Here is a 25,488-nt window from a genome sequence, read left to right on the forward strand (position 1 = left end):
AAATAATTAAAAATAATTTTCAAAACTGTAGAAAATAAATTGTGAGGAGGTCAAAATGTTGTAAGGGATAAAATCAAGACAGAAGAATTTTGCTGCAATTCTATACCCCAGTCAGCTATGGGCATGACATCTTTTCATTAAAATTTAAAGCACTGTAACATGCTTTCATTCTCAGCCTTCATGCCATTGTTACTGTAAAGGCTGCCAAATAACAGAAACCTTATTTTCCATTTCCTACATTGATGTTATTCCAACCATAAATCAGTTTCTCATGTTCTATCTTGCCTTCATACAACCTATTCTGCTTAACTCTGTCATACAATTATCCCTGCAAATTCTCAACTATTTAAGCTTATGGTACCTCATTTTACTATGATGAAAAAAAAAATCACCATTCCAATATTCCTCTCTATTACTCTTGTCTGACTATGTGCCAACTTTGCTTTTCTATTTCATTTAGTATTCAGTTCATCCCATTTCCTATCTAAGTTTAATCAGTTTCATACACTTTAAATATAATTCTTTCAAATGTATATTCTATCACAGTATTTTATAATTTTTTTAAATAGATAAATTTACTGTTGATTTTCCAAGCTGCCAGCAAGTAAAATTAAATTGTCTGGACTCTGAAACCAACTAGTCCTGGACGCCGGCTGTAACCTACTTTAAAACTATCATTATTGAATGTCCTCAGAAGAATGCAGATTTGGCAGCTAGAAAATTGCTGTGCTCACTTTTTCTCATCTAGTGCTAACAACATTTTGCATTGATCCATTTCAATTAAAAATGTTCTGCTTTTTCAGTAGAACGACTGGTTGTGTTTGGGGCTTTTTTAATTTGTTTTGGTCTTAATGGTCCTAACTCCACAATCAGCACAGGGTCATCATAACCAAGCTTGATCCTATCCTCACCATAAGAATCATTCCCATTTGGTATCAAACCTCTTCCACGTAAGTGGTACAGCAATAATGCAACAACTTTCCAAAATTTTCATAAATAAAAATAAAGTTTGCAATTAATTTCTTTAAATAAGTTGTGTTTAACAATGGCTACTCTGAACATTTGGGTACCTCATTAACAGTGTCTTTCAACAATGCTATTCTAAACTTTCTTTGCTTGCTTATGTATTTACTTATTGACATTCAGTGTGGAGTAGGCCTTCCAGCCCAGCGTTCCCCCAATTTAATCCTCGCCTAATCACGGGACAATTTACAATGACTAATTAATCTACCAACTGGAATGTGGGAGGAAACTGGAGCATTGAGAGGAAACCCGCGTGGTCACGGGCAGAACATACAAATTCCTTACAGGCAGCAGCCTTGGGTCCTTTGTTAATTCCATTTCGTTCTTGCTTTCCAAGACCACAAATTAATGCATTGAAAATCCCCAAGAACAATACTGGTTGCAACTTCACAAGTTTTCTTCAAATGCTTCACAAAATCAACATCAAATATAAATATTCATCTCAGGACAGGATTCCAACCACACTTCCCTCTCCCCACCCACCATCAGACATGTATATGTATGGATATTATAATTATGAACAATATAATGGATTAGACAATAGAGAATAAAAAGGGTCTTGGAATAATTTTGGTGTTCCATGCCAAATTACATTTGTAATGAACTCAAGACAAATGCCAGCAGAGAAATTATAATGGGACTCAGAGTTTACATTGAAAATTTAGATAAGAACCAAACTGTCTGCCTTTAATATTTTCCCTGCCCATCTCAGGCACTAAAGCTCAATAGTTAGATATGGCTCATTGCATGTTATTTAAACTCAGCTAAGAGAAGAGAGCCAGTTGAGGAAACAATAGAAAAGTTGTCAAATTTTTACATGTAATACAAGCAAAAATTGTAACTTACATTCCTATACATGACATAGGAATATAAAGAATTATTAACTAATTTAACATAGTGAACTTAGAACACTAAAGAACTTGACAGTGAAAAGCATTTAACTCAAATGTCTGAGACTTGGAAGAAGTAATAGAGGAAATTGCTACTGAAAAAGGATATGAAAGTCTTGGTATTAAATATTGACTAAACTCTAGTTTATTTGACAATTGGGAATACAGACTTTCCTTCAGCACTCAAGGAGTTTGCATAGTGGTTTCTAAGCATGTCATCCTAACGTGTACTGGTCTTTGTTGAGCAGAGGGAAACTAAAAGCAGGAGCTTTAGCCATCATTTTCCATTTCCCCCTGACTACAGGCCTGGCTCTGGTGGACTAAAGCACTGGTATCGTGGCACTGTTGTTTAAATAAAGTAAATAAATACAATTTTAGCCAAATTGTATGCAAAAATTTTGAGGGTCAGTTTAAACCATTAATTGCAAAGAGAATTATTTCAATAGGCTCTGTTCTAAATTTAAAATGGGTTACTACTAGATTAGGAATTAAGGCAGTACTTTTGTTATCATAGAGGCTGGGCTTTTTTGACAATGCTAGTTTTTCTATCAAAATGAGAAACTATGAACAGAATGGCTAAATAATGAAACAATATTTCCATTAAAGACTGTGACCACACAAATTGCAAAGGTCCCTTTTTAATCTCTTTCAGCTGAACAAAGCAGCAGTTTCTATTTCCTATCATTAAGTTTGATTAATATGCCTTTCCATGCCATATGTATCTTTAAGTTTTTTCTATCTCTATTTCTCTTATCATCTTTTTTCAGTAAAATATACAATCATTGTTTTTAACATGCCCGTTAACGTAGCCCAGCATGTGAAGCCAGTTCCAACGGATGGGGCGAATGAGATCAGCAACAAGACCCAATGGCCAAGAAGGTGGTGTTGCAAGGACATAGCAAGGCATAGAAGGCGTCATGGCTGTCCACTGCAGCCGAGGAAGTCTCCAGTCATGACGATTTTTTGTACCATTGGACCAAGATTTTTGAGGCTGACAGAATGAACTGCCCAGTGTAACAGCTTTAAAACTCCTCCCGCACAGGTTTTGACATCACTGTTGGAAATGATAGACAACAACATACCAGAACATGATTTCTATTGAAATTCAAACCACAAGCTCCAACGTGCTCTAAGTTTGGAGTGAGAAGATGGGTCATTGCAAGGGTGTGCAAGTGGGATAAAGAAAAACAATGTTGGTTCTCACCCTGCTCTTTCATGGTTTACTTGTTATATTCTAACAATATCCATGAAGGTCATTAATGAAAACAAATTGTTTGGAATTATGACAGTATTACATATTCCTCAGTATTATATTTCCCTCCAGAAGTCCTAATTCAGACAAGTAGAGCACACGTAGTTCATTGAAAGCTCTATAGTATCTCTATACAAGAATGATTACAGGGGGAAAAAAAATCCAGGAATGAGCGGGTTTTACTGTATGAGGAACATCTGGCATCTCTTGGGTTGTATTCCCTGGAGTTCAGGAGAATGAAGGGGGATCTCATAGAAACATTCCAGACTTTAAAAGGCCTGAACAGATTAGATATGGCAGTTATTTCCCATGGTAGGGGAGTCCAGGACAGGAGGGCATGACTTCAGGATTGAAAGATGTCCATTTAGAACAGAGATGCAGGGAAATTACTTTAGTCAGAGGGTGGTAAATCTGTAGAATTTATTACCACGAGGGGCTGTGGAGGCCAAGTCATTGGGTGTATTTAAAGCAGAGATAGATAGGTTCTTGATTAGCCAAGGCATCAAAAGGTATGGGGAGAAGACAGGAGAGAGGGGGTGACTGGAGGAATTGGATCAGCCCATGTTTGAATGGCAGAATAGACTCGATGGGCTGAATGGCCTACTTCTGCTCCTATATCTTATGGTCTTATATTTGGAGCTCAAAGCCCAGAAAATAAAAATCATTAGATGGAAGAGGATGAAGGAGCAGGAAGATTTAGCAAGCTCTCGAGGCTAAAACTCAACCATGAGCATTTAAACCTCTTGGCTACTGGTCTTCTAATCTTATTTTTGATTAAGTGAAAATAATTTAAAATACATCTTTAAAAGATTTATATTAGTGTCGGGATAACATCACAGAATATGCTAGGATGTAAATGTCATCACGAAATTAATCGTTCAGATGTGGGTAACTTAAGCAAGTACACCAAAACAACTCATGTTTGTTCAGAAATGCCACTGGTACTCATTCAATAGCCTACTAAAGTTCAGCACCCAAAGACCTCGGATTACATGATGCAGAAAATAAAGAATTAGTTTGTTAGGTAAAAATGCAGACTATTCCATTGAATGCTGGCAATAATGGTTTTTTTTCCCCTCTATGATTATAATCAGAGACTAGTTCAACAAACACTCCATTCTTCTTCAGAAGAATTATTCCTTTCTATTGGAAAACACACAACTCGACACTTATTAGCATTCATCCCTCATTCACATCAGAACAACCAGTTATACGCATATATCTTTAGGCTGAATAAGTGATTACCCTTAAAACACGCTTATTTTACCTGCCTGAATACAACTATCATATTTTAATTAACTTTGCAAGGCACAGAATATCTAACACAAGCATTCCACAAATTATCTGATCATCCATTTTAGAGAAATCAAAACACTTACTGAAAAGGACCCAATGAGGACTGCTGAATTTGCCTGTTTCTTCTGATCACTTCCTGTGTAGTGAACAATTTTTTTCCTTCCCAAGGTAAAAGACTATAAACACAAAAAACACAAAGTGAATTATTATGCATGGTCATAATCTCCAACAAGAAAATATTAGGAGTATGTTTGCTTCCTGTTGATGTATTTAGTAATTTTATTAAAAGCTTGACTAAAATGCTTTAATCTCCTGCGTGCTACAATACCCCAGCAACAGGTGATGGTGCCTCACAATTCCAAGGATCTTGCCATTAGATTCGGTCTCTGTGTATTTACATAATCTCCCTGTGCCCCAGGTTTCCCTTCGGACCTCTGGCTTCCTTCCACATGCTAGATGGTAGGAGCACTTTAAATTGGCATTTGTATATCTCCCTGACAGGAAAAGGAGATGAGAACAATGGAAAATAGCTTTAGTGTACATGGGAGCTTGATGGCTCACATGTGTGTAGTGGATGGTAAGGAAGCAAGCCAGTGCCAATCATCAAAAGTAAATGAAATTTGATCAGAGCAAATACTTGAATTCTTAATGTCAAACAGTTTCTCAATTTCTTTACATAAACTTTCACGTCTCGGTTTAAATTAGAAACTCATGTAAACCTTTCCTTAGTCCCATCAGTGCTCTCCCACCCCACCAGTGGTGCTAAGCATGACCTGAGAGAACCTTATGTTTCTACAAAGTAACACATGTGAGTTTCTAATGTAAATAGGAATTGGCAATGATCATGGAGATAAAGACACATTGAATAAATGGGAAGTTGAATAAACCAGAAGTTGCTTGTGTGTTGGTAAGTTACAGCACTTCCTAATGTGACCTCCCTCTTGCACGTGCAAACTGACCACTCTACTCCTGTTCCTACGTCTTCCGCTCCTTACCCCCCCCCCATCATGTTCTTGCTTCAGTTACCATTTTTTTACGGAATACAATGGGAGGTGGAAAGCTTATGAAAGCTAACATCAATAGCTGGGAACTGGAAGTGAAACAGGGGATGCCAGCACAAATACATCTTCCTTTCCATTCCCACTTCATCATGCTTTCGTCCATCACTACTTCTGTGTGTTTGATTTTTTTTAAACTCAACAAATATCCAAGATACATAGAATGTCTACATTTAATGCTATTGTAGAATATACCACCTTTTAAAAAGTTTAAAACTCTTAATTTGGACATAAATTTCAGTTACCAAGGTAAGTTTTTGGGTACATGGAAAACATTGTGATAACACAGTGGCAAAATAACAATTTATCATAAATTCTCATGACCAATTACATAAGAAATAGAACCAATCAGCCATGTGCTTCAGTTCATTGCCAATTCCTAGCTCATTTCCCATACATTCCCCTTATTCTATACTTCTCTTAGTACCTTAAAATCTCTTGATCTCAGCCACAAAGATTCAATGACTAAGCTTTCACCAATCCAGGAGATAGAGAATTTCAACAATTTACAGCTCTGCATGAAGAAATCCCTCCCATCTCGGTTCTAAATAACTGACTCTTCCCTTGTGACTTGGTCCCTAGACAAACTCTCCAGTTAGGTAAACAGCTTCTGCTTTTACAATACAGTTCAGATGTTGATATCTCAAGGAGATCACCTCATTAATTCCCATCAGTATCAGCTAACCTTATTCAAACATTTTACAGAGAACAATAACCTTATCTCCACAATCATACAGTCATACACATGCAAACAGGCCAGTCACCACACTGAACACAGATCAGCCATCAATCTCCCACTTGGTTTTAATCCTCCACTGATCCCATTTTATCCTCATTACATTCCCATCAAGTCCCTCCACCCAATATTCTACCTGCACACTAGAGACAACAGTGGGCAATTAACCTACTACTTTATCAATTTAGTGAATCTATGCTGACCAAAAGCGGACACAGAAATCCAGAGAAAGCTGATAGTGGGCATTCAGCCATCAATTTTTATTATGAATCCATTCCAAATATCTATTGCCATTCAAACATAAGAACTAAACTGGTTTTGAAATAAAATAGTCCAATTTACAAATCACTTTTGACTGGTCTAAGTGCTTATAGGAGATGAGTTGGGGCACAGGCAGATTTAATGCAACTAGCATTTATTTTTGGAAAATTGAGGATCATTACTGGGTGACATCAAAACAAGTCCTGCACTTCTCAATATCACTGGTTCAAACACCAGTTAAGGTTTAACCTTCGAATGAAGTTAATAATTAACTCAATTTGTTCTGTGCAGTGTTAAACTAATGTGACCTGTACTCCACTTACATGCAATCACAGCCACACCTCCGTGCCCCCACCCCAGCCTACCACCGTGGACATTGTTGGTACCATTTAGTTTGATGTCAACAAATGTAGACCCTTCTGACAAATTTTAAATGGTAGGATCAGCTTTAAGGTAATAGCATCAATCCACAGTTATGATACTACACATCTATTTAATTCCTTCCTTCACATAAGCTTAGTGGTAGATCAATAAAAGAATCCATCAACTAGAGACAACCTTCTTTTGATCATTCTCCCTCAAATACACAGCAATGTACAAAGTGTACTTTCTCAAGCAATCGTTCTCCAAACCAAGCACCAGAACAGAAACTAAGAATATAGCGCAAAACCAATTAAACTATATTCCACCTTTTATTTGGTACTACAGAATACAAAAATTGAGTTGTATCAACATTTAGTTGATACTTAATGTCATCGGTCATCAACCATGAAAGGATATAGTCTGACATTCTCTGTGCTCACTCTATAATTACGTTTTAGTTATAGAGTTCAATTCGTGATCATATAACTAGTCCATTTCCTGAAAACTGGTTATAGAAACATTATCTAAACTTGCCGCTGTGCAGTAATATCACAGATCTTTTCCCTGCACATGAAGCAATTACGCTCCAACCACAAAGATAAACAGGAAATCACTCTATAATAATAACCACTATATGTGGGCCTGGAGGAGCACTTGCTGCATTAACTTTAGAAATCGTGTCAAGTTAGCTGGAATTTTTGAAAAATAGACTGCTATCCCAGAGTTCTCTGAAAGTGGGATATTGTTTTGCTTTATCTGCATCTCGTTGCAATGACGTGTGACAATAAATCACAATTGGAAACATTGGAACGTTATCCTAATGTACATCTTCAATGTTTAGGTGATCCAGGCTCTATATCTTCAATTGATGGTAATTTTGCTGCCTTTATCAAAGAACATTAAGTGTGGAAATTAATTAAGCAAACTAGGTACTTCAGTTTTATTTGACTTTTAAATGTTAGAAAAGACCCTAAAAACAAAAAAAAAGCCTTTTTCATGTGATTAATATCTGATCATCTCAAGTTATTAAGTAATGAAGTGGATAATAGGCAAGGATGGGATCAGATTTGGCTTGATCTTAGCTGTCATTATCATCCTCTTCCAGTACAATTGCTAAAAATAGCCATTCTGATTAAAAGTCAACAGGTCCACATAATTACCAGAGATGCAGAAGTCTAAACAACTTCTCACCTAATCAACAATCTGAGGACAATTGTATTCTGCTGCTGGAGTTTTACAGGAGTCAGTTGCAGGAGCAGAAAACTTTTAGACTGGAAACTTGCATCCTAAACCTACACCAATTTAATCTGGCATTGTAGGCCTCAATAGAATGGATCTGGGGAGGAGGTTTCCAATGCTGGCGAAGTCTAAGGCTACGCCCACACTAGACCAGATAATTTTGAAAACGCCGGTTTCGCGTAAAAACAACAGGCATCCACACTAGGCGTTTTTGAAAATACCTCTGTCCACATTAAAACGGATATTTGGGCCAATCTCCTCCTACTGGGCATGCGCAGCACACACAGAAACAAGCGAAGAGGAAACGGTATACTTGGTGCGCGTTTGTCCAGTTACAGACTAGAAAAACTTAAAAGGAAATTGCCAACCAAAAGACTTGGGGTGTGTTTGTCCAGTTACAGACTAGAAAAACTTAAAAGGAAATTGCCAAACAAAAGACTTGGTGCGCGTTTGTCCAGAAACATTTCCTACAGCCATAGTCTCTTCATCGATGAAAGGGACGACAGCTACAACTAAATGCAGTAAGGCTTGAAACTGGGCAAAAGTGAAATTTGTTGTTACCTCATTTGTTTGCCTTTACTTTTGCCATGTCTTTGTGTATTATTTTGCTGTATTTAACATGTGCAATAAAACAAGTTACTGGGCAAAAGTGACAATTGCATCTATTGAATGTTTGCACAAGCAATACATTAATAAAGCACCTTGTAAAATGTATAAAACATGTCTGCATCAGTGTTATCTTGTATTTCCATACAATGTTACATTAGGCTGTTACACATCTATTGTCAGATATTGTTGTGGTGTTGGAGGTTGCGTTCAAGAAAACAATGAAATGCTGCGCTGCCGCCACCATTTGTTCCGGCACGTCATGACAGTGGTTTTAAAAATAGCCGGTTACCCCGTACACACTACGCCGGATATTAGGTGTTTTCAGGTTTATTCACTCTGGAGAGCATTTCTGAAAAGCTCCGTTTTCGGGGGAGGAAAACGCTGTTTCAGTGTGGACGGAGGGTCAAAACGAAGAGAAAAAGCTTCGGTTACAGATTTATCCGGTCTAGTGTGGGCGCAGCCTGAGATCAGAGGACACAGTCTCAGAATAGAGGGACATCCTTTTAGAATGGACATGAGGAGGAATTTCTTCAGCCAGAGAATGTTGAGTCTGTGGAATTCATTACCACAGGTGGTTGTGGAGACCAAGTCTCTGGGTATGTTTAAGGCAGAGGTTGAGAGGAAAATGGATCAGCCATGATGAAATGGTGGAGCAGGCTTGATGGACCAAATGGTCTAATTCTGCTCCTATATCTTATGGTCTTATACTAGGTCCTTTGAATTCAGTGGGATGGAGTGGGCTGGACACAAGCACACGTAGAGTGTGTCTATTTATTTATTTAATTGAGCCCCGTTTAAAGGATTCAATTGTTCAGATATTTTCTGGTAATTGTTGTTTTCATAAATTAAAGTTAATAATATTTGAAACAGTCCTTGTTCTGTGCTATGTTTTACCATTCAGCCAGGTGCCAGCTTCCTAGAGGAAGACCACAAAGGGCATTTTGCAGGAACAACAGCATTTAAGGACAGGTGACTGGTGAGCTCCAGGTTTGTGATGGAAGCTTGTGTTTTAAACTTAGCTTTCCTCTTTCCCCTCCCCCCCCCACCAGCTGCTGCAAAGTAGACCACTTCACTGGTAACCTGATAGCTAATTTCAATGCAGCCACAGGAAAACCAAAACCATCATAACATGCAAAACTTTACCCTTGTAGTAAAATAAATGCAATCCAGACAAAAACTTCGGAATTAATGAAATACCAGTTCAAAATGTAACACAAACAATATACTTGCAGAGCCTTCTTATAAATCAAAGTGCAATAATTTATGGATAAATTAACAAAAATAGTTCAACACAAAATTATAAATGTAAGATGACATTACATAAGAAAAACAAGAGATTTTATGAGTGGCAATTGGTAAACTGAATTCAGTACAGGAAGAACAAATGTAAATAAAGTTATATTCAATTAAGCCAAAGAAGAATATTTTTTAATGGTGAGGAACAATGGAGAAACAAATGATTTGGGTGGTCACATAGGCAGATCATTAAGCTGACTGGCAGCTGAAATCAGCACATCCTTTCTTTTCACGCACCCCCCCCCCCCCCCCCCCCGCCACAAGACTGAATTTCAAAGATAAATGTTGCCCTTTCTTTATACAAAGCTGTATCCAAACCTTATCTGGAGAACTGCATTTAAGTCTTTTTGAGAACTATGTATCAAGAAAAATAAATTTCCCTTTTAGCATGTGCGATAAAGACTGCTTAGTCTTGAACAGTTTAAAATATGAGAACAGGCTGAATTAACAAAGCTTGGAGCCATTATGTTTGGATGATCAAGGTACTCTTTGATCTAATTGTGGTGGTTAAAAAAGGTATTCATTAGATTCCCTCAGGTGAAAGACTAGAGAAGAAAGCAGCAAAATCTTAGAATTAGCACTTTCAATGGCCATGCAATGAATTTAGGCAGTACTTTTCAACACACAAAGGGAACTGGTAATCTGAAATCTGTAATAATGCTGTGGATCCTTGGTTAATATCCATGTTCTATAAAAATTATGATTACTTGTTAGAATGAATGGGGGAAATGCATTGCCTAGAGCAGACTTTATTATGGTGGTGAAGCATTTCAAAGGGAAGTATAAATGAGCTCACAAATTGAAAGAGACTATGGTCTTTACTAATGGATACTGGAATGAATATGTAACTGCAAGGCAACATAACATTCCACACTTTGGAAATATAGTTAAAAAATCACTCTATTATGCAGTGAATGATATGTAGACAAATGCTGGTACGAAGAAGTACACATGCAACTTTTTAGGTCTTGTAGTAATATAGCTGTCATCCACAAACAGTAAGATAATGGATACCTGGATATCGGGCAATTGCTCATACTTGTGGAATACATTCTAATAAAGCAACAATGGCTTCAACAGAAAGAGAGAGAAATCACCAAGACATTTCCAAACAAAAAAGGATATAAAATTACAGGAATAAGCAGTTACTTTAATGATATTAATGCCAAGATCCTGGCCCATGATTTGAATCAATTGCTTGATACATAAACAAACAATTAAAGGACAGAATAACATTTCAACACAATTTGAAAACCCTTCCTGATTTACAAATCAAGATTCTACAGGCCTAAGTGCAGAGAAGTAGCATCTTCGGAGGATTTCATCACAGAATTTACTCAGAAGTTAATCTTTAATTTTCTCACATCACTGAAAAGAGATGTTGACTGAATCACTTATGCAATCTGCTCAAAATGATCAGGCTATGCGACAATCATGTTTAGATTTCCTAACTACAGGGAATTTTACAATTTAATTTATTACAATTATCATTTTTTCCTCAGAATGTCAGTCGGCATCCTGAGTATTTTCTGTGAAAACCAAAGCACCACAAAATAACATTTTTAGTAATAACACTTGTGTCAGCACTGAGCAACCGTTTTACTTCCACTGCAATATAACATTGCTGCCAGACTTCTGTCCTTTATAGATTTTTCACAAAGAGCCATTAGGAAATGCATTTAATTTTTCAAACACTCTTTCCTAACAAAGAGTAAAGAATGTAAGGCAATTAGTTTCAAAGGAAACTGATGGAATGTAGGCAGTGTTTGTCTTTATCCTGATGCACTCTCCCCAGTTGGAAACATCTGTATGTTGATTTCAATATTCATGCTAATTCAGAACAATGGTAAAATTATAATAATTAGAGCAATTTAGATTTACTATTTGGCAGGAGTTCAAAATGTTTGCAAAGGGTATTCTCCCACACAGTGTGTTGGTGCTTGAATCGATATCAAAAAAACAGAGAGTACCACCACTAAAGTAATTTTTTTGGAAGGTGAATGAAAAAGAAAAAAAAAATCATCTTGGAATCAAAGTGAAATATCTTGGGGGAGGAAAATAGAAATCATTCTCACCCTAAGCACTATTGCAGATTCGATAATTACATATTAAATTGCAGGACAGAGATCCATTTTTCTTTGGGCCAACATACCTCACACTGCATCTCATAATAAGCAATTTAAAACAGCAGAATTAAAGCAGTCTGGTTTTTGTGTCCTACTCCACCATTCATTATGATCACTGAACACAAAATTGTGAGGAGCATAGAGTAAGTAACTTTCCCTAAACCAGGAGATGTCTAGTGAGCACAGGGATTTCTGTTCTTGATGGCATACCTGAAGCTACACTGACATATAACATCCTTTAAGCTTTCAATAAAATTGCTTATTTGTGAATGGATTTTGAACAATTCCAGACATTTATAACAACTTAAAACAGAACCATCACAGCTTGTAAACCACAAGGGAAAGGTACAGGCAGCATTCCAGATCATCACTTTGAATCAGTTTCAGCTCCACATCTCAACATTGAAAAGCCTCGGTTTGAGGTCTAGATTTGAAGCTAAAGTAAATACTGTATCCTTACGTTTAAATTGTTGCTTGTTTTGTCTATTTGGTTTTTATATCCCTTTAATGTTAAATTTTTAGCTATGCATTTTGTCACCTTCCAATGTGCAAGAAAACTGTAAGAAAAAACAGGATTTAATTGAATGCAAAAGCTTAAATTAATTCAAAACTAATTCTAACACAGCCAGTGTTGGAAATCCAGAAACAAAAATATAGAGTAGCTGTAAATGCTAGGAGTATCCAATGTCTGTGAAGAGAGAAAATTATTTAACATTTCAGGTTGATGAGGAAAGACCACCTGACTGAAATGTTAACTGTTTACCGCTCCAGAGATGCTACCTGATCTGCTGAATATGCTCAAAATGCCATACTGGCAAAAGCAACAACACATACTCTATCACAAACAAGAGAGAATCTGCAGATGCTGGAAATCTAAGCAACACAAACAAAACGGAACACAGCATCTATGGAAAAAAGTACAGACCTCTGGCAGGTCTGCCGAAGGCTCTCGGCCCGAAACATCGACTACTTTTCTCCATAGATGCTGCCTGGCCTGCTGAGTTCTACCAGCATTTTGTGTGTGTAACACATGCTCTATCACTGTCCCTACTCCCATTTGTTGTTGTTGTTGTTGTTGTTGAGTGCTGTCGAGTCATTGACTCATGGCGACCCTATGGATAGTGTAGTTCTCCATAGGGTTTTTGTGGCAAGATACAGAAGTAGATTGCCAGGCCTTTCTTCTGCACAGATACTGCTGCTGTCCAGGTTAGGACCTGGTCAGATTCAAACTCAGGACCATCTGCCTCGAAGTCTGGTGCTGATGCCACTACACACTGGCTGGCTCCATTTACACCATTTAATTTTGCACCACCACCATCTTCAATGGGACCATAAGACAGGAGAAGAATTAGGCCATTTGGCCCATCAAGTCTGCTCCACCATTTAATCAGGGCTGATTCTTTATTCCCCTTGTCAGCCCCACTCCCCTACCACCAAACGCATCTTTACTTAACATCAACCCCTGCCCCACCACTTTCCAATTTCCATGATTTCTCTCTCCATGATTCCCTGTCTATTCAACCCTGCCCGTTCACCTCTCTCCTAGCACTTAACCCTCACCTCCATTTATGGCGCCAAACAGTCCTTCTAGGCCAGGCAACGCTTCACCTGCAAATCTGTTCGAGTCATCTACTGTATCCAGTGCTCCCGATGTGGCCTCTTCTACATTGGTGAGACCCAACATAGATTGGGGGACCATTTTTTGGAGCACCTTCACTCCACCCACAAAAAGCAGGATCTCCCAGTGGCCAATCATTTTAATTCCTATCCCCATTCCTGTTCTGACATGTTGGTCCATAGCTTCCTCTTCTGCCACGATGAGGCCACTCTCAGGTTGGAGGGGCAACACCTCATATTCAGTCTAGGTAACCTTCAACCTGATGGCATAAAAATCAATTTCTACAACTATTGGTAATATTTCCCCCCTCCCCTTTCCTGCTTTTTCAATTCCCCACTCAGGCCTCCTACTCCTTCTCATCTGCCTATCACTCCTCCCCAGTGCCCCTCCGTCTTCCTTTTTTCCCTACTGTCCACTCTCCTCCCTTATCAGATTCCTTGTTCTCCATACCATTACCTTTTTCTACCCATCACCTCCCAGCTCCTTACTTCATTGCCCTCTCCCCCACCCAGCTGGTTTCACCTGTCACCTTCTGGCTTGTCCTCCTGCCCCTCTCCCCACTTTCTTATTCTGACAACTTCCTCCTTCCTTTCTCTGCTTTGAATTAATACTACAATCAAGTTTCCACAACCTTTATGAGTAGGGAATTCCAAAAACTCGCCACTCTCTTGAGTGAGGATATTTCGAACTGTGTATTTCAAACCTTATTCTGAAACTGTGCCACCAGATACTGCATTCCTAAGCCAAAGGAAACATCCTTCCTACACCTAGCTGTGTGTTTCAATAAGATCTCTCTTATTTCAATATGATCTCCTCTGGAGGCTGTGGAAATGAGCGAGGTCCTCAATGAATACTTCTCTTCGGTATTCACCAATGAGAGAGAACTTGATGATGGCGAGGACAATATGAGTGAGGTTGATGTTCTGGAGCATGCTGATATTAAGGGAGAGGAGGTGTTGGAGTTGTTAAAATACATTAGGACAGATAAGTCCCCGGGGCCCGACGGAATATTCCCCAGGCTGCCCCACGAGGCGAGAGAAGAGATTGCTGAGCCTCTGGCTAGGATCTTTATGTCCTCGTTGTCCACGGGAATGGTACTGGAGGATTGGAGGAAGGCGAATGTTGTTCCCTTGTTCAAAAAGGTAGTAGGGATAGTCCGGGTAATTATAGACCAGTGAGCCTTATGTCTGTGGTGGGAAAGCTGTTGGAAAAGATTCTTAGAGATAGGATCTATAGGCATTTAGAGAATCATGGTCTGATCAGGGACAGTCAGCATGGCTTTGTGAAGGGCAGATCATGTCTAACAAGCCTGATAGAGTTCTTTGAGGAGGTGACCAGGCATATAGATGAGGGTAGTGCAGTGGATGTGATCTATATGGATTTTAGTAAGGCATTTGACAAGGTTCCACACGGTAGGCTTATTCAGAAAGTTAGAAGGCATGGGATCCAGGGAAGTTTGGCCAAGTGGATTCAGAATTGGCTTGCCTGCAGAAGGCAGAGGGTGGTGGTGGAGGGAGTACATTCAGATTGAAGGATTGTGACTAGTGGTGTCCCACAAGGATCTGTTCTGGGACCTCTACTTTTCGTGATTTTTATTAACGACCTGGATGTGGGGGTAGAAGGGTGGGTTGGCAAGTTTGCAGATGACTCAAAGGTTGGTGGTGTTGTAGATAGTGTAGAGGATTGTCAAAGATTGCAGAGGGACATTGATAGGATGCAGAAGTGGACTGAGAAGTGGCAGATAGAGTTCAACCCAGAGAAATGTGAGGTGGTACACTTTGGAAGGACAAACTCCAAGGCAGAGTACAAAGTAAATGGCAGGATACTTGGTAGTGTGGAGGAGCAGAGGGATCTGGGGGTACATGTCCACAGATCCCTGAAAGTTGCCTCACAGGTGGATGGGGTAGTTAAGAAAGCTTATGGGGTGTTAGTTTTCATAAGTCGAGGGATAGAGTTTAAGAGTTGCGATGTAATGATGCAGCTCTATAAAACTCTGGTTAGGCCACACTTGGAGTACTGTGTCCAGCTCTGGTCATCTCACTATAGGAAGGATGTGGAAGCATTGGCTAAGGATACAGAGGAGATTTACCAGGATGCTGCCTGGTTTAGAAAGTATGCATTATGATCAGAGATTAAAGGAGCTAGGGCTTTACTCTTTGGAGAGAAGGAGGATGAGAGGAGACATGATAGAGGTGTACAAGATAATAAGAGGAATAGATAGAGTGGATAGCCAGCGCCTCTTCCCCAGGGCACCACTGCTCAATACAAGAGGACATGGCTTTAAGGTAAGGGGTGGGAAGTTCAAGGGGGATATTAGAGGAAGGTTTTTTACTCAGAGAGTGGTTGGTGCGTGGAATGCACTGCCTGAGTCAGTGGTGGAGGCAGATACACTAGTGAAGTTTAAGAGACTACTAGACAGGTATATGGAGGAATCTAAGGTGGGGGCTTATATGGGAGGCAGGGTTTGAGGGTCGGCACAACATTGTGGGCCGAAGGGCCTGTACTGTGCTGTACTATTCTATGTTCTATACTCTCCTGAACTCTAAAGAATACATTCCCATGAAGCTGGCAAATCAATTTTCAAATAGACTGATCTACAAAGAATCTTGTGTCTCCGATGCGTGAAACAATTCAAATGCTTGTCATGATTTCTGCTACAATTATACACAACAAATCATGGGTGCTACAGTATCAATACTTGCCAAAGATACAACTGCAGGAAGAACTGATTTGGATTTGCAAGTTTTCATTATAAATATTTATAATGAAATTGCCAATGGAAACACAAGAATAAAACGACGACAGTTTTTTTTTAGATGGATGATTGATATTTACACCTCCATGACCAGATGCTAGATCCTTTACTTCTCTTTTTTTCAAGATTAACTTTGTCATACGTACATTGAAATATACAGTGAAAGTGTGTGTGTCGGACCAGCACAGTCTGAGAATATGCTCAAGGTAGCCCGCAAGTGTTGCCATGCTTCTGATGCTAACTTAGCACGCCCATTTAATAACTCTCACCGGTATGTCTTTCGAATGTGGGAGGAAACCTACATGGTCACAGGGAGAACATACGAACTCCCCATAGGACAGCGGTGGGAATTGAACTCCTGGTGCTGTAAAGCATTGTGCTAAGCTGCTAAGCTACCACATCACCCCCTCACATCCTACTGAGGCACTCACCTCACCTCAAAAATTATGGGCCTGAACCCCATATACAATGTCACAGGAGTTCAGTGAATCTATCTTACATTGAACTAAGATATCAAAGCTTCACAAATGTTGATTAAAGTCCACATTCCAACACTCTATGGCTGCAATGTAATTTTCATAGAAAAAATACAGATTTTTTTTTGATAACCACTGCTCAGAACAAAAAAAAAAATTCAATTTTTGTTTCTGGAATACTTCATGCTAAGATTTATCTTGCAAATCTCTGCAGGAAGTCTCTTGAATTTGTACTTTGCATTGTCGAGGATCCCTCCCTTCCACCCCACAATCTCCTTGACCCTCTACCATCAAACAGGAGGTACTGTAGCATCAGGACAAGGACTGTTAGGATAGGAAACAGCTTCTTCCCCCAGGCTGTGAGACTACTGAGCTCCCTGCCACCACCCAGGTCCGATCCCGTATGAAGTGAGAGTAGGATTATACTGTTTATTTTTGAACTTGTGTTGAAAAAGAACCAAGGCTAAATTGTAAGTCTTCTGGAATATATGTAATTATTTGTTAATTTATTTGTGGTAGTAACACGTAATGCAGTGTATGTGAGTTATATGTACAGTTAATTGGACCATCGGTTAATTGGGGCAACTGTTTATTTGGGACAATTCGTAAAGAACAAAATAAAAATAAACAGGATTCCCTTTGTTTATTTGGGACACAATTCCACTTAATTTGTGCAGGAAACTGTTGCCGAACAGTTTCTAACTACCATTGGACCAGTGCATTTGCACGGCCATTAGACACCTTTTTGTGCTTAGAACATCGTCGTCGTAGCTATCCCTCGAGGTCGAGGATGATGGTCTTAGAATGATCAGTTTTTTTTTAAAAAGGCATGAGTTACTTGTGTTTGCGTTCAAAAAGCAGTGATTTTTTTTCACTGATATTTGATGAGAAATAAGCAGCAAGACAAGTTGGAACTGTTTGGCTCACCGCAGTTTCAAGCATTCAGGCTTGGAGATGCCAGAAATGGCCGGGAGTGAAATTGAAATGATTTTACTACTTCAACAAGAATTACGAAAGTATCTACAATCATCCTAAATGTTACAATTAAAATGCAGATTTCGAGGATGCAATCGTCAACAGCACTGTATGAAGGCATTATCTATACTAGATGTCTACTGATTTTATTCATTAACAGTCAAAGAACACAGCAGATGAATACCTTTGTCAATAACTATTATGAACTAATACACAGCTTTATAATAATCTAGTGGTATTGGGAGTGTTCCAGTTTGTTCTGTACTTCACTTAACTACTTAAATGTTACTCAGTTAAACGGCAGTTTGTCTTTTTTTTTTCCTTTCAACGATTTCCATGAAACTTCGGTTAATTAGGGCAGTCACTTAATTGGGCCAAAACGTACTGTCCCAATGTGTTCAAATTAACTGGAATCCACTGACTGTGTTGTGCACCTTGATCTGGAAGAATGTTGTTTCATTTGGCGGCGTATGGTTGAATGACAATAAATCTGAACTTGAACATTATTTTCCTAGTTCCGCAATCATCTGGATACAGCATCTCCAGGATTAAGGAAGAATTACGTTTCTAGAAAATTATCTATGCCATGATATTCCATAATATAACCCCCTTTTTACTCCAATCGAACCCCACGTTACAAGTGGAGCTGTGTTCCTCCAATAAATGGTCTACAGACAACGATATTCTGTGTTGTTAGAAGCAGAAGAGAAAAAGGTTGTTTCTTTTAATTATTATAAATTGATGTTACATTGTTCACTGAAGTACAAGTATCTTGACTGTTACAAAGAAAATCCCTTAAATGGCCTCCTGCTGTGAACCAATTTACATTCTTGTCTCCACTAACAGTTCAGTTATCTGTATACATTTTGAAATGAAAATGCCTTAATTCAATGAGCAATTTTTCTCGTGGATCTAAATGTTTTTGGTAGTTTGTGAATTAACTGAAATGCGTGCCATAATGCCGGGCACATGGCTTACTGAAATAAGAGCTCTCCACTTTTCTAGTATTTTGTTTAGAAACACTTTTGAACCGAAAAATATTTACCTTAAGTTTTTTGTTTAGCTTGCAGCAGTATCTGTACAACATGGCCATGTTCAGAGGTCCAAAATCTGCATAGAAACTAGAAAACAAACACGGACATTCAAAAAAAAAGGCAGGTAAATAGTTAAATTAATTTCTAAAGGAACTTTATTCATTATACATATACACACACAAAGTAAGAATAGTGTAACAAAAACCCCTTTACGTTAATAGCCTTTATACTACTGTAAAGTGTTAAATCACGATGGCATTATGACTAAATACTTCATTGCATCCTAACAATGGACAAGGTGGGCCACACCACTTTGAAAATGTAATAACCATTAAGTTTAACTAGATGCATGAATCCAGCTTGCATTAAAAAAATGACAGTTCATTTCATTACTGAAACAGAAATCTTCAACGTACTATTGTAATTTTAAAACATTTCCGCTTGTATTTAAACTTTAACAAAACATCGACTTGGCGGTCATCAAGAATTGGTCTAACAAATCTAGAGACAAGCAGGAGTAACTAAATAGGTTGTGGGACACATTTACAAAAGTTTACCGAAAATTAAACGTGAGATGTCTAAAATTAACTCACTTTTCATACACAAGTTCATCATCAACGCTAAAATAGTGCGTGTTCGCGGTGTTTTTGGGTTTATGTCGCAGAATAGCAAAATACAGACGATCTGAAACACAAACATTAAAAATATAATAAATACAATTTCCCGTGATGGCTTAGGGATCCCACCATTGTAAGTGCATGTTTCCCCCCCCCCCACCCCCAAGTAGAGTGTAAGCAGTCGTTCAGACGCATTGCGATAGGCTGCTGCCAAACTCCCGGCCATTTAAAATTTAAAACCGCCACACCTTAAATGTTTCGTCGAGTTTACAGAGAGTTCATGGTGGCAGAAAAGTCAATCCAACATATTTAAAACTATATCAAACTATAGAATAATTTCCCACCTTTTATAAACTCTGCCGCATTAAGAAGCTCCTCTCCATCCGCCATTCCCCAATTTCGAGAGAGAGAGGAAAAAAAACCGAAACAAAACTCAAGAAAAGCTACTGACTGTGGAGTTCAAATCCCGTCAGACGAGCTCAAAAAAAGAGGAAAACGGTGATAATACGCAAGGAACTCGTCCAAGGTCAACATTGATGGTACTTCATCCTATAGGATAAAAATGCAACACAATCTGTCGTAGTACAGGGGGGAAAAGATAAAAGACAGGTATTTGGTTAAAATCGCCCCATCAACGTTGAAGTCCAAAAGTCAAACTGTTTTTACACTCCTTCCTGTCAATCAGTGGTGAGCCCGCCCCTGTTTGGGGGAAGTGTCATCTGATTGACACTTGATTGCAACAGTGTATGAACTCGCCTATTGGAACTGAGCCCTGATGGTTGCCAAAGGAAACCATATTTCGTCACCAATCCGGTCTGCCTTCGTTCTGTTAGCTCTGCGAGCCCCAGCGGCTGCACCGACAACGCCGGGCAAGTTCCCTGTGGAGTGTGCAAAGGGAACGTAAAAAATTTAACCCGTTTTATTTTAAACAGATTGCAGCATCAGAATTGACGATTAAAGCCTGTTCACATTTAACAACAATTGGCCCTAGAGAAGCGACAAAATTGTTGGCTGAAGGTGAAGGGTTGTCTTTCAAGTTGAGGGAATTTATAAAGTGCCATCCCTATGGTTCAATACTGGAATCACTGCCAATTTTTTAATATATTAATCTCCCGAGAATGAATACGCAGAACATAAATTCAACATTTACAAAGTATAAAACCTTTTGAAAACATCAACATTGTTAGAGGCCTCTTGAGTTTGCTCTAATAAGTAAAATCAAGGACGTTCCGCTATTCTTATTCCCTTAGATTGTCTGAGAGTCCTGAAGTCTATTGTTCAATATTGAGTATATTCAGTTACTTTCTTTAGTGATAGAGGTTAAACAAACATCCAAAGAGTGTATGCAACACACATCAAAGTTGCTGATGAATGCAGCAGGCCAGGCAGCATCTCTAGGAAGATGTTCAAATCTCTTTCTAGCTCTTCTTTCAGTTAGTCCTGACGAAGGGTCTTGGCCCGAAACGTCGACTGTCCCTCTTCCTAGAGATGCTGCCTGGCCTGCTGCGTTTACCAGCAACTTTGATGTGTGTTGCTTGAAATTCCAGCATCTGCAGAATTCCTCGTGTTTGCGTCCAAAGAGTGTATAATCGCCTATACTCACTGTTGTATAGCAATTAGATTGCTTAGTTCTAGACCCCCTAAAATTTGATGATCTACCAACGTTCTCAATGCCAATGAGTAAATGCCAATTCTTGCCCTTCTTTCCTTTATAAGGCAACCTCCCCATTCCAGGAGGCACTCAGCAGGCCATGCAGCATCTATGGAAAAGAGTAAGTAGTCGATGTTTCAGGCCAAGATCCTGCTGAAAAGTCTCTGCCCGAAACGTTGACTATTTGCTCTTTTCCATGGATGTTGCCTGGACTGCTGAGTTCCTCCAGTATTTTGTGTGTGTTGTTAAGTGGAAGCAGTGCAGCCTACATTCAAAATGAGAATGTTCTTTGCTGGGGAAACCAAAATAATACATGGTGTTTGAGGTGTAGTGTAGCCAAAGCACTGTATAGATATAGCAAAATGTCCTTTCTCTTATACTTCAGTCCCTTATAATAAAGGCCAAAATATGATTCATGTTCTTAATTGCTGTACTTTTGTTAACTTTTTGTTTTGCATGCTGGCACTCCCACATGCCTCTATAGATCCACATTTCTCAGTGTTGCTGCTTGCATTTCATGTCTAATGGCTTACATGCGTGGGTATGAACTAATTAAGATAATTTATATTGGAAACTTTGCAATCTAGGCACAAAGGACCCAATTAACTTTAACACTTGAGTTTCAGATTGGATGCAGCGTACTAAAATATTGGACGATGAAAAATAGCCTTAGTTCAAGATTTGGAAGCTGGCAACAAAGTAATAATTGGAAACAAATAGGACACTTTATTAGCTATTTCCTTAACCTAATAAAGTGGCCACTGTATGTCCATGGTCTTCTGTTACCGTAGCCCATCCATTTCAAGGCTCCACATGTATGTTCAGAGGTGCTCTTCTGCACACCACTGTTGTAACGCATGGTTATGAGAGTTTTTGTCACCTTCCTATCAACTCGAACCAGTTTGGCCGTTCTCTAAGCTCTCATTAACAAGGCATTTTCACCTACAAAACTCCTGTTCACAATGTTCTTCTTTTGGTTTTTCACACCATTCTCTGTAAGTTCTAAAGACTGTTGTGCATGGAAATCACAGGGGATCTGCAGTTTCTGAAATACTCAAACCAGCCGTCTGGCACCAACAATCATTCCATGGTCAAAGTCGCGTAGATCACGTTTCTTTCCCCCATTCTGATGTTCGGTCTGAACAACAACTGAACCTCTTGGCCATGTCTTCATGCATTTATGCATTGAGCTGGCTGATTAGATATTGCATTAACGAGTAGGTATACTGGTGTACCACTGAGTGTATAATCCAGTGAAGAACAAAGGGTCAACAGCTTGTTACCTTGAACATTTTTGTCACTGCTTTAGTGAGGTCTTTTAATTCTAAAGAGCACAATATAATTGTGTCTTTGAGTTATGTATCATTTAAATTTAACTGAGTGAAGTATCAAGAAATTTTGAAAATAAGTGGTAGTGTTCTCAAATCACAGCTCTAACAAGCAAAACAAAATCAAGCTTGTGATAGGATCACCATGGGATAAACTCAGGTTAGGACATCCAAAAATATTAAATAATTACAAGGAAGTCCAATATACATTGTATAATACAAGTCCAATTTGTGAAATACTATTACAAAAGTATATATAAAAATTATAAAAGGTAAAATGTCAGAGGATTAACTGGATTCCTATATTTAAATTGAACTAAACCAGTCTAGGGAACTGCAGACCAATTAACTTAACATCAGCAATAGAAAAGATAATGGAATTATTGCTCAGAGTTTAATAGAAAGAAACATTGAAACTGAAATTATGTTGGGGAGTTAGAATAAATCTATAAAGTGATTGTGTTTAGCCAAGATGCTTTGATCCTATAGAGTATAATCAGAAATGGCAGATACAGAAATAACATATTTGTTATTTTAAAACATTGTCGTTAATATAACATATAGTAGACACTTAAAGTTAAGAAAGAATTAGTTTGGATACGAGTAATGAAATAGCAAAAATTAATACCAAACTCTAAATAAAGTCATGGAGTTGAAGGTATTATGTCTAATAAAAGGTAAGGATATGGTATTCCTTTAAAATTGCTGTTGGAACAACTAGTATAAATATTTGGAATTAGGAATCAAAATATCAAAATCTGCAGACAGTACCAATTTGTAAAATTTGTGGGAAAGGGGGAAGTTGGAGTATAATTCATACAGAGGAGGATTGCAGTAAATTACAGGAAACATAGAACATAGGATCGTACAGCACAGTACAGGCCCTTCGACCCACAATGTTGTGCCGACCCTCAAACCCTGCCTCCCATATAAGCCCCCACCTTAAATTCCTCTATATACCTGTCTAGTAGTATCTTAAACTTCATTAGTGTATCTGCCTCCACCACTGACACAGGCAGTGCATTCCACACACCAACCACTCTCTGAGTAAAAAACCTTCCTCTAATATCCCCCTTGAACTTCCCACCCCTTACCTTAAAGCCATGTCCTCTTGTACTGAGCAGCGGTGCCCTGGGGAAGAGGCGCTGGCTATCCACTCTATCTATTCCTCTTATTATCTTGTACACCTCTATCATGTCTCCTCTCATCCTCCTTCTCTCCAAAGAGTAAAGCCCTAGCTCCCTTAATCTCTGATCATAATGCATACTCTCTAAACCAGGCAGCATCCTGGTAAATCTCCTCTGTACCCTTTCCAATGCTTCCACATCCTTCCTATAGTGAGGTGACCAGAACTGGACACAGTACTCCAAGTGTGGCCTAACCAGAGTTTTATAGAGCTGCATCATTACATTGCGACTCTTAAACTCTATCCCTCAACTTATGAAAGCTAACACCCCATAAGCTTTCTTAACTACCCTATCCACCTGTGAGGCAACTTTCAGGGATCTGTGGACATGTACCCCCAGATCCCTCTGCTCCTCCACACTACCAAGTATCCTGCCAGTTACTTTGTACTCTGCCTTGGAGTTTGTCCTTCCAAAGTGTACCACCTCACACTTCTCCGGGTTGAACTCCATCTGCCACTTCTCAGCCCACTTCTGCATCCTATCAATGTCTCTCTGCAATCTTTGAGAATCCTCTACACTATCTACAACACCACCAACCTTTGTGTCGTCTGCAAACTTGCCAACCCACCCTTCTACCCCCACATCCAGGTCGTTAATAAAAATCATGAAAAGTAGAGGTCCCAGAACAGATCTTTGTGGGACTCCACTAGTCACAATCCTCCAATCTGAATGTACTCCCTCCACCATGACCCTCTGCCTTCTGCAGGCAAGCCATTAATAAATTTGGATAGTGAGTGATAATAGGACATGATCTTAAATTTAGGTAGGTGTTACATATTACATTTCAGTATTTGGAATAAGGAAGCCACATTGCTCCTTTTAAAAATAAGTATGTGAATACAGGTGTGAAAATCAGCCATGATCACAGTGAATGGTGGTGCTGGCTCGAAGGGCCGAATGGCCTACTCCTGCACCTATTGTCTATTGAGTGGGTAGAGAAGCAACAAGTGAGGTGATGGATGCAAACGCACTAAACAAAATGCAGCATTTGAAGGCCATTTTAAAAGATAATAGAATTTAAAAGTAATGATGTGCAGAACATTAACTTGGCATCTTGCACTACTATGAAGTCTTTTTCTTTATACTCTTTTCAAAACTCGTAGTACTAGACTTTTAAGAAAATCGATAAATTCATCTAGCTCTTTTCTGTCCAGTACTAGGTGATTTGATAGTGGGCTCAGATAGATAGAGAGGTGCTTCCACTTGTGGGGAGTTCAAATACAAATACATCATTAATAATGAATCTAATAGGACATTGTATTTAAATCTCTTTAAAATAGCTAGAAATTTTAAATAAAAATAGTAAATGTTGGGGCTACTCAGAAAATTATATTGGCTGTACAATTAGAGCTTTGAAATAACAGAAATACAACAAACCGGTTTTCTGGCAAATAAAATTAAATGGACAGCCGGAGAGATTAACTGCAGCTGACCAACACTGCAGTGTTTGCCCTGTGAAAATGTGGTCTTTCTGAAGGCACTTCCAGTTGAATGAAGTAATTAGAAAAATATGGTACGCTTACTCAGAAAAAGTAAAAAGGCAAGCAGCAAAATATATTATGAACAATCATACTGTGATTAAGGGAATTATTAATTTAAGGCTGCAATACCAATTTAATGATGAGTACGACTGGATCATAAAAAAGCTGCATTATTTGCACATGTTATATATTAATTGTCAGCCCTATTTAAATCCGT

The 25,488-nt window shown here is 38.7% G+C and overlaps 1 protein-coding gene across 3 annotated transcripts in view; it reads right to left on the minus strand.

The window, feature by feature from the left end:
• LOC140211655 (dual specificity protein phosphatase CDC14A-like) overlaps nucleotides 1-25,488 on the minus strand; it is a 105,367-nt gene that overhangs the window by 64,761 nt on the left and 15,118 nt on the right. For 2 of the 3 annotated variants that reach the window (XR_011889539.1, XM_072281652.1), the window contains exons 2-4: nucleotides 19,601-19,691; nucleotides 19,019-19,094; nucleotides 4,545-4,637 (exon numbers count right to left, since the gene is read on the minus strand). Coding sequence is in view for 2 of the 3 variants with exons in the window: in XM_072281652.1 (XP_072137753.1) it covers nucleotides 4,545-4,637; nucleotides 19,019-19,094; nucleotides 19,601-19,691 (260 nt within the window). In the remaining variant the exon portion in view is untranslated. Of the gene's footprint in view, nucleotides 1-4,544; nucleotides 4,638-19,018; nucleotides 19,095-19,600; nucleotides 19,692-19,968; nucleotides 20,315-25,488 lie in introns of those variants that run through there. The other variant, XM_072281653.1, reaches the window with a different exon arrangement.

This window comes from Mobula birostris, chromosome 17 (assembly GCF_030028105.1).
Source record: "Mobula birostris isolate sMobBir1 chromosome 17, sMobBir1.hap1, whole genome shotgun sequence".
Lineage (NCBI taxonomy): Eukaryota > Metazoa > Chordata > Chondrichthyes > Myliobatiformes > Myliobatidae > Mobula > Mobula birostris.